The 10,024-nt window shown below is 42.1% G+C and overlaps 2 protein-coding genes across 2 annotated transcripts in view; one reads left to right on the top strand and one right to left on the bottom strand.

The window, feature by feature from the left end:
* Nucleotides 1-417: 417 nt before the first annotated feature.
* LOC102018270 lies at nt 418-2,216 on the bottom strand. The gene is made up of 3 exons (XM_005398979.1): nt 2,172-2,216; nt 1,076-2,089; nt 418-990 (listed from the first exon to the last, which is right to left on the bottom strand). Exons 1-3 carry the CDS (start codon nt 2,214-2,216, stop codon nt 940-942), a joined length of 1,110 nt encoding a protein of 369 aa, XP_005399036.1. The 3' UTR covers nt 418-939.
* The window catches only part of Smim13 (small integral membrane protein 13), a 21,582-nt gene continuing 13,003 nt past the window's right edge, over nt 1,446-10,024 (top strand). The window contains exon 1 of the mRNA XM_005398828.2: nt 1,446-2,000. Within this exon, the coding sequence (XP_005398885.1) occupies nt 1,925-2,000 (76 nt within the window). The 5' untranslated portion in view covers nt 1,446-1,924. The remainder of the gene's footprint in view (nt 2,001-10,024) is intronic.

Here is a 10,024-nt window from a genome sequence, read left to right as displayed (position 1 = left end):
GAATCCTTTTTGTCATTCATATCTCAGATCAACTGTTACTTCCTCAGGTAAGTTTTCCCCATAGCCTCCCTAAACTAAAGTAACGCCTCCATCTTCACCATACTGTCCTGCTTATTTTAATTCCACGAATTTGCAATTCCTGCACTTTCCCTATTTATACCCATTGTATCTTCAAACTATAACATAAGGGTCTGAAGCATAGGCACCTTGTTTACCTCATTCATTGCTGCAACTCCAGCATCTAGAACAATGCCCGCCAGCCACAGGTATTCAATACAGGTATTCGAATGAAAGAGAAGACATTTTAAGAAGCCTTAAAATAACTTCTTTCAGTTCTTCTTTTAACCACATTTCTTAAAAATTGTTTTATTTATGCAATAGAATTGAATCATTTACGTAAAAAAGCATAAACTGATATTTTCCTAAATAGATTTTAATTGCACTGGGCTCATTCTCTTTTCACAGGAACATTGTTAAATCTTTTGCAAACAAATTATTACATATTTTCATATATAGTATTTGTTCACAATACTCTTTCATGGGGAATCCAGCTCACACACCAAGGCAGCAGGGAATAGCTAACATTTATTAAATCAAGGAACTGCTCCTTAGATTTTCTGTTTTTGGAGACGGAAAACAGGGAATAGTCATTGCAGAGGCGTACAGAACTACTGCAAGGAGCAACAGTCATGAGAAAACGTGAAGGCTCTGATTCCTCCTAAAAGGGGCACACACTTATCCTCTTTGGGGGCACTGTTTTCACGAACGACTCTCATGCGGCAGAATCGGGGAGCTTTAATTCCAAATAGAGATCTAGTACTTGAGACTGTTAAAAGTGTCTTGTTCCACAGACATCTGTTCAAGGGAGTGAGGCGAAACCTTCAGTTGTGGGTCGTAAGTTGCTTGGTTTCAAGGACGCAGCTGAATCAAACTCCCAATTCAGGTAGGTGAATTAACAGCACTGCAGATGTCATTTCTGAAATACATTACCTATGAAACACAGAGCACAACATCTGTTGCTGGCGGAAAAGGAGACTCCTGGCCCAGAACCTTATCTTGGACAAGAACGCAGCACCTCCAAAGCCCCAAGTACCCAATCTTCGCTCCAGGCAATAGGGGTGGGTTCACGGGCAACCAGTTTTTCAGGCAGCCGCCTCCCTTTTCCTCTTTCGGTGCACTTTAAAGGGCTCTGTGAGCCAAGCAAGGGTTGAAATCTCACTGGAGCCTCGGCACAGTCCTCGAGAGGGTAGCCTACTGCACACGCTGAGAGAACAGCCGCCCGCACTGCAAGGAAAGAAGCCTTGGCGCAGAAAGCCCAAAGACACAGGGGGTGGAGCGAAGGAGGGAATCGCGAAGCCCCGTGCGACGGGGCATTCTGGGAATTGTAGTTCCCGCAAAGGGGCCCCCTACGGCCTTCGTCGGGATCCGTACTCCATCTCCCAGTCACCCCCGCGCCGCGGCGGAGGCGAGCGGAGGGGGCGCTTGGTGATGAGCTGCCATACGAGGAGAGGGGCTTGTGTCTGAGCGGCAGCTGCGACCGCCGCCGAGAGACGTTGACATCTGGCGTCCCTTGGGACCGAGAGATTCTCCCGTGGGCGGCAACCAGGGCCTTGTGGCTGCCGTGCGTCCCTGTCCTCACCCTCTCCTCAGACGCGCAGCGTCCGCCATGGAAGCGCATCCGGCCAGCGGTGGGGTCTCCGCGCGCCGCGGCCCCGGCTCCCCGGAGCGATGAGGGCGTAGGGGTCCCCGAGACAAGGAGGGTCAGGGGCCGGCCGCCGCAGTTCCCGCCTGCGTGCTCCCCCTCCGGGGGGCGCCGCCGAGGGGCGCCCTCCGCCCATGCCGCCCCGGGGCCGCGCTGCCCACCGCTGAAGCCAGCACGCTGCCCGCGCCCGCGCGCTGAGGCCGCCACCCGCCTCGACTCAAGATGTGGCACAACGTGGGGCTGACCCTGCTGGTGTTCGTGGCCACGCTGCTGATGGTCCTGTTGCTGATGGTGTGCGGTGAGTGGGGGCGTCCCCCGCGGAACAGGTCCGCGCGCCGGCTGGGCTCGCTGGTGCGGTCTCGGCACAGCCTTCCGCGTCAGCAGGCACTGGCGTGGATGGACCAGCGCGTTAAGATCAGCGGCTGTCTCCTTCCCTCCCACGAGGGAGCTCCCAGGAGATGCGCCCTACCCGCTGGTCCTGGAGAAGGACAGGGCAGGATTCGGGGCTGGGCATCTTGACTCCACATTAAACCCGGTCTCTTCAGCGTCTGCCCTTGATTACCATCCTTGCCACTGTCTGCCCAGATTTTAACCGTGGCCTGTGTGCGAAGGGGAAGTGATTGGTTACTCCTTTTTCTTTTTGAAATATTCTGACCCTGGTGGTAATGGGCGGTTTCGCTGTCTTTATTTAATGAATCAAGGATTGGGACACACTTCGGTTTGCAGAACATGTGAAATTGTTTATTTACTTCGAGTTCAGGCTTCAACGAAATTCCAAGCAGAGATGTTGAGAACAGGCAGAATTTGAAAACACCAGCTACATTAAACTTCCAAGGTCAGGTAGCCCAACTCTGTTCTGCAATCATGATGCTATTTCATGTGCCGTGGGCATTTTCCTTCTTGCAATGAGCGCAAGTTAAACTCTTTCAAAGCTATGTTAGCAAAATTTTAGCTTTTTTTCTTTTTTTTCCCCGGTACCGGGAATCGAACTCACGACCTTGCACTTGCCAGGCAGGCACAGTGCCGCTGGGCTAAATCCCCAGCCCCTTAGCTTTTTTTCTTTATACACAGTAACTGATAACCACAGGTCTCAGCAAAGAGGTTGAGCAGTTGTGAAAATTTGAAAAGTATTTCGAATGTGAATTTATGTTTACAAGACAATTATAGCTTCAGATTGATGCAGCAATTGGTCAGAATTCAAAATAAATACTATAGAGAGCTTGTTCATTACACAATGTGCAGTATTAAAGCTTTGCTTGGAGAAAATATGTGTGTGCTTGTGCATATTCATATACTTGTATGTTATTCCACCTTTTAAATTTGGTGTTGGATGGAACCCAGACCTCACACTTGCTACGTATGTACTCCTCCACTGAGGTGCACTCACTACCAGCCCTAAATGGTTTTTTGGTCGTCATTCTCCAGCACACTGGAGCTAAAGCATACAGCCTTTCTAATGAAATAAAATAATTGAATAACCTCTCTCAACTTCCTGCTTGTGATGTCAACATTTTGGTCTGATTGTAGCTGTTTAAGGTTCTTGAAATAAGGAAAACCAGATCCTTGTGATTTGCGTGTGGGGAGACATATCTTACCGTTTCTAATTTGAACCTACAGGCTGCCTAGACATGGGGATATGACATCCAGCCCATATCACACCTTGGATAGAATAGTTGCCAAGCTTTCTTTAAGACGTGAAAATTCTCATCTCTCAATAGTTATTTGACTATTTATTTTTACTCATTTTTCTAAAAGTGTCCTCTTTTGTCTTTCTGAGACAGGGTCTCACTATGCAATTCAGGCTGGTCTTGAGCTCACTTTATACTCAGGCTGGCCTTCAACTTACAGCGACCCTCCTGCCTCAGCCACCAGAGTGCTGGGTTTACAGTCGTGCGCTACCACGCCCTACTAAAAGTGTCTTTAATTTCAGGAAACATGGAATAAGAGAGGTGAAGTATAACACCTTGTTTTGATTGGAATGTTCAAGAACTAATCGTTTTATGAAGTAGTCCAAATAAATTTTGATGGAAGACCTGGTGGAGTAAGATATCCTCTTCTGACCTGGATTGTGCCTGGGTTTGGGGAGAGGAGGGTAGTGTACCAGAATTAAGAAACTAGGGTGCTACATTAGCTACCATGGCAAAATACCACTGACTGGGTCACTTAATCAACGGAAATTCATTTTCTCACATTCCTGGAGGCTTGAACTGTTGAGAGCAATGTGTGATCAGTGTTGATTTTCTTTGGAGGGCTCTCTCCATGGTTTGGTGATAGCCAAACCTTTATCTCCATGTGGCCTTCTTCTGTGTCCTGATCTCTTTTTCATTGCACAATGTGCAGTATTAGAGCTATGCTTTGAGAAAATCTGTGTGCTTCTGCAGAACATATACTTACATGTTATTTAATTGTATTATAGCCCTCATCCTTATGACCTCTTTAAAGGTCTTATCTCCAAATGCAGCCATATTGTAAATTAGGACTTCAGCGTATGAATTTGCCAGGGGAAGGGTCCTTGTTCAATGTGTAACAAACACCAGTGTTTTCAGCACTGACTGGATGTAGCGAATAGCTGGATAATTTAGGTGGATGCCCATGAAACAGTTGTTCTTACCTTTCTGGTGGTCACAAGTCTTGAGAATCTGGTGAATACTGTGAACAGTTAGAGAAATATAAAATGTACTTTTTTCTCCCTATATCAGAGTTCATAGACTCCTCTTTCTTAAACCCAAACGTAGAGGTTCAGATTAAGAGCCTATGCCCTTGGGGCTGGGTCTTCTGTTTTCTGATTTCATTCAGTTCAGCACACTGAATATTGAGTGCCTTCTAGGTTCTGGAAAGCCAACTATGTGATGGGATCTGCCAGGAGGAATCAGCTTAGTTTAGAGCTCTGACAGGCCCCTAGTGAATTTTGATGTTCAAATTTAGGGAGGTTTCCCGTTGTCTATATTGATTGTTTCTGCTTTCTCAGCTGTCATTCATTCTAAAATGTTTCTGTCCTTCACAATTCCTTGAAGCTGCCCTTGTCAAGGTCAGTGACAAATGGTCTCTTGGGGATTGCCTCATTCTTTCTTGAATGTTGTCATTCTCAGCATTAAGCACTCTCTCTGAGAAGCATTTCTTTTGACTTTCAAACTGTGCACTTCCATGGTGTTTTTCCTTAGTGGCTAATTATCTTTTCCTGCTCCTCATCGAGAATTTAACCTTACTGACCATGATTTATAGTAGGAAATACATTATTCCCATTATTTTCATAAGTGTATAAATTACACCTGTCACCTTTTTTATATATATATATACCTGTCGTCTCTGAAATAGAAAGTTTATAAACTAGTACTTGCTTTATCTCAAAATATGCATGCTATTTTCAATTTTTTCTATTATACTTCTATAGTGTATAATGTATATATAAATGTATTACAGTTAGTGTTTTAGTGTTTTGGTTTTTGGTAACAGTGCTGGGGTCAGACCTGGAGCCTGGTGTATGCTAGCCAAGAGCTCTAACCATGAACCACATCCTCTACAAATATATTTACAAATATATTTCTATTTCTTCTTTTACTTATCTTATTCTCTCTCTCTCTTTTTTTTTTTTTTTTTTTTTTCTTTTTTTGAGACAGGGTCTTGCTGCGTATTTCAGGCCAGCCTTGAATTCAGCATGCAGCCAAGGCTAGCCTCACTCTTGACGATCCTTTGGCCCAGTGTGCACTACGGCCAACTCTCCCTATCATATTTACCCAGTCCTAGAGGTTTTAAGTACCAACTGTAGCTAATGACTCTAATTGCCTGTTTAAAATTTTTGTTCTTGTTTTTTGAGACAAAGTCTTGGTATGTAGTTCAGGCTGACCTTGAACTCACCATGTACCTTAGGCTGGTCTTGAACTTGCAGTGGTCCACTTGCCTCAGCCTCCCGAATGCTGGGATTACAAGCATGTACCACCTAGTCTGGCCACTTTAAAATTTTTATCTCCAGCGTTTTGTATCTCTCTTGAGCCCCAGGCTCATGCATCAGACTTTTGTTGATGACTCAACTTGGAGCTCTGGTAAGTGTCTAAAATTTAATATATCTAAAACAGAACCCTTAATTTCTAACATTTCCTTCTTCCCCACCCCCTTGTGATCCCTCTTGTACAAATCTTCATGTTTTGTCACCTTAAAAAATAGATCTTTATGACCACCGTGCTGCTGTCAGCCCCTGTCACCACTACCACCACCACCACCATCTTCAGCTTGCCTTAGTTTCCTAACTAGTGTTTATTCCAACCCATCTCTTCTTTATATCCACTTTTTACATACTAGCCAGACTGTTTTAATAAGAAAGTATTATATCAAAAGTTGTAACAGAAGAAATAAGGTTTCGGAAGTTAGTAGTATTTATAAAAAATACCTTTCAACCTTTAGTTTCATCTTCCTCCAAATTATTGACATGTCTATTTCTAAGTAACATTCATTACTACCTCCGGATTTTGTAATTTTTAACATTGTCTGTTAATTGAGGTATTCTCTTTCTGCTTGCCATTAATAATACAATTTTTGGTTAACTTAATAGTCAGGATTTATATTTGGATAGATTATATCATATTCTCCATTTTTCTTGAAATAGGTAATTTTTAAAATTTACCTTGTATTACTTTTTGTGTGCACCGATTGTTACTTGTTCCTCCATTTTCATAACATAATTACATGTATTTCATGAGTATTTCCCATATTTTCAAAGGAGTTGCTTTTCTTTTTCCCATGCTCAGACCTTTCTGGCACTCACACAGAAAGCTGTATATTTTCTGCTTCCCCTGTGCCAAGCCTGTTTTCTGGGTCTCATGTTAACCTCTTTCTTAGTTAACACTCTTTGTTTCGTAGGAGCACATTTTCTAGTAGCTTTCTAAGAAAGAATGCCTGGAAAATAGTTTTTTGAGCCAACGTGTGCTCTAATGTGTGAGCCAATGTGTGTCTTTTTCCAATAATTTGAATAGATTTGAGGTTGCAAATTATTTTCATCCAGAATTTTAAAACTATTAGTCTGTTGACTTCTAGAAGCTTTCACTCTGATTTTGAGAAATCTATTGTATTCTCTTTGACCTTACAGGTGATTTGGTTTTTCTTTCTGGTTGTTTTTTTGGGTAGCCTTTCATCATTGGTATTCTGAAAGGTCTTAATGATATACCTTGTATGTGTCTCTTCCTATTTTTTGGGCCCTTTCAATTTAGATGTTTTTTTTTTCCATTTCTGGGAATATGTTCTACCAGACTTGATAGTTTTCTCCCTTCTTTTTCTCTGCGTGTTATGTGGATTCCCTGAAGCTTCTGTTAGCTGGATGTTGGATCTCTGTCTGATCTTTAATTTTATCTCCTACTTGCTATCTTATTCCAAGCCTTTTCCTTACTTGTGGGAGATGTTTCAGTTTTTTTTTTTAATTTAATTTAAGTGTTTTATTTTTTAGGTTTTTTTTCTGGCAGTGAGAATCAAACTCACGACCTTGTGCTTGCCAGGCAGGCGCTGAGCTGCTGAGCTAAATCCCCAGTCCCCGATGTTTCAGTTTTTATGTTCATTGTTTATGTTGAATTTTTACTTTAGCTATACAGTTTAAATTTGAGCTTTCTTGTTCTTTGATTATTCCTCTTCTTAGCACCTGTTCTTGCTGCATGTATACAGTATCTCCCTAATATGTTTTTTATATTTTTTAAGAAAGTTTTCTTTTTACATTGTCTTTGTTTCTCATATATTTTCTTTCTGCTTGATTGCTTTTGATTCTTTTTCTTGATTGGAGGTTTGCTGTAGATTTCTAGTGATCTGTTTATAATTAAGGATGAGGTAGTAAGAGATAGTGATGAGTTCTCTGTCAGCTCAGGGCTATGACAGGGTGGTAGGCAGGGACTTCACCTTTTCTGTAGGTGTATTCTTAGTCGTTAGTGTCTGGAGATTTATTCTGTGGGGATTCCATTTCTCCAGAGACGTATTCTCTTGTTTCCTGATGCAACAGTGAATTCTGTACAAACCAAGCTCCTGGTTTTCCCGAAGCAGAGTGAAGTCACAGACCAAAAAGAGGAAGGTAGGAGAGTTGTCATGGGAAATAAGGAGAAGAAAAATATGCTCCTGATTTCTTCAAGAGGGAGATCCAAAAAGTGGAATTTCCACATGGAGCCTCAGTTGAGAACTTCTTATGGATAAGCACAGCATAGAAATTGTTTAGTGGCCACCTGTCACAGGTGACTCTGTGAATTTACAATGACCAGTTGGAACTCAAGCTTTCTAATCCAGGCACTCAGCAGGTAGGGTTGAAGGAAATTAAGATTTTAGAGAGAAACTGCTTATTTTGCATTTTAAATTCCTTGAAACTCAGGAGTTTTCAAGGGAGGGGCTGCAGTTCCTTTTAGTAGGGAAGGGGCTGTTCCATGTCTCCTGAGGAAGTTAGTTTTTGGTCCAAAGTCCTAGTTCACTGCCCTTTCTTACTTTAATTCCATCAGTATGGCAGGTTACCCAACTCTCAGGCCCTTTCCCTAGCTAGCTGCCTTATTTGTAAGCTAACTGAATAAACTATACCTTTTACACTGTTGGGTGTTGTAAATTTGCCTGTCTTTATAAGTAAACTTTAAACCAATCTTTCTTTTCTCTTCCTTTTTTTTTTTTCTGTTCTTTATTGTATTTTGGCTCTAACCGTAACCCCTTCTGCCATCCAGGGATTTGTTTTTTTCTCTGCTAGACTAATTGCACTTGTCCTCAGAATCATCTTTTTAAAATGTCCCCCCTGCTGAAAACCCATTCTCCAGTCATTTCCCATTTCTAGTGAAATATAATCCAGATTTCTTACTGTGGCCAACAAGGATCCATGTGACGTAGTACGGCCCCCACATCTCCATTTTTCCTGCTAAATTCCATGACAGGCCCACCTTGTACCTCCTGTAGGGCATCTGCCCTTAGTCTTCCTCTGGTTCTCTGTACGTTCCTTATCATTTAGCTTTTATATCGAATATCATCTCAGAGAGACCTTTCCTGACCACCTGTAGTAGCCAATTTATTCACTCTTTCTCTTTTACCCTTAGTTTTCAGAACTTTGCATTATCAGAAATGACCTTTTTCATAAATCTCTTTCCTCTGTCAGAGGACAAAATGACAACAATTTAGTTTCATATTAATCTGTTATACCAATATTCTTAGACCAAAGGTTCTCTGAAGTAAGAGTTTATGGAGTTGTTTCAGATGCTAGTTTGAAAAGAACCAGATCCTGCAGTAAGTTCTGTGACTCTCAGCAGCATGGCTTGGTGACATTCAGAATACACTCTGCTTAAGAGTCAAGAAGGTTTTTATAACAAAAATCTAGGGGAGGAAAGCATACTTGTTTTTTTACTGTCAACTTACATTGGCTATATGTAGGAGGGGAGGGTAACACAAATGGGGAAAGTTTTGGAATAGGAGTACAGTCCATAAGGAGAAATACTTGGTGCCTCTGGATTGGTTAGGGACAATAGTTCACAAAGGTTATATGTGAACTGGAGGCTGTGGGAGATAGCTGCCCGAGGTCTCATTAACTTCCTTATTCATCTCTTTTCGCTTTCCTTCTCCTGGCCTTTGTAATTAAGGGCACTTCACAGTTTTTCTTAACTGGTAATTTATAAAAAGTTTGCTCAGGCATTTGCAGTGGTGAGTTCAGCCTGACTTCTAACTCGGTATTGATGGAAATATTCTGCTTGACAGTCTCACTGTGTTAGTCAATGAGTTGTTTGTGGATTCTCACCTGGAATTAATGCTGTATCTTAGAACCATTGCCATAAGATACTTTTTTGGTAGTAATGTCCCTGCTTATGAGAGTCCTTGCTTTAGTAATAATGGAAATTAATAAAACTAAAGCATGTACTTAAAGGAAAAAGCTCTCATTAAAATTAAGAGAAAATAGCTGGCTGCGTTTTTGTGTGGTGGTGCATTCCTGTGATTCTAGCACTGGAAGGCTGAGACAGGAAAATTGCTAGGAGTTCCAGGCCAGCCTAGGTGGCCTAATGAGTTTAAGGCCAGCCTGCATTACATTGTGAGACCTTGTCTCAAAACACCAAAGCAATAAAAATAAAAAGTAAGAGAAAATAAATGGGGATATACCTCTGACAAAGATCAAGTTGGTCCCCTCACTAGGAAAGCAAGAAGAGGGAAAGTACTCCAACTTGAGTACCTCACTCAGAGTGAGGGAACTCACTCTGATGAAAGGGGTTTATTTATTTATTTTTTGGTACTGGGTATCAGGACCAAACTCAGGACCTTATGCCTGCCGGGCAGGCGCTGTGTCACTGAGCTGTATCCCTGGCCTGAGAGGGTTTATTTATTACTATTATTATTATTATT

This window comes from Chinchilla lanigera, unplaced genomic scaffold (assembly GCF_000276665.1).
Source record: "Chinchilla lanigera isolate Chin_1 unplaced genomic scaffold, ChiLan1.0 scaffold00064, whole genome shotgun sequence".
Classification (NCBI taxonomy): Eukaryota; Metazoa; Chordata; class Mammalia; order Rodentia; family Chinchillidae; genus Chinchilla; species Chinchilla lanigera.
This window is presented reverse-complemented; position numbering and strand designations above follow the sequence as displayed.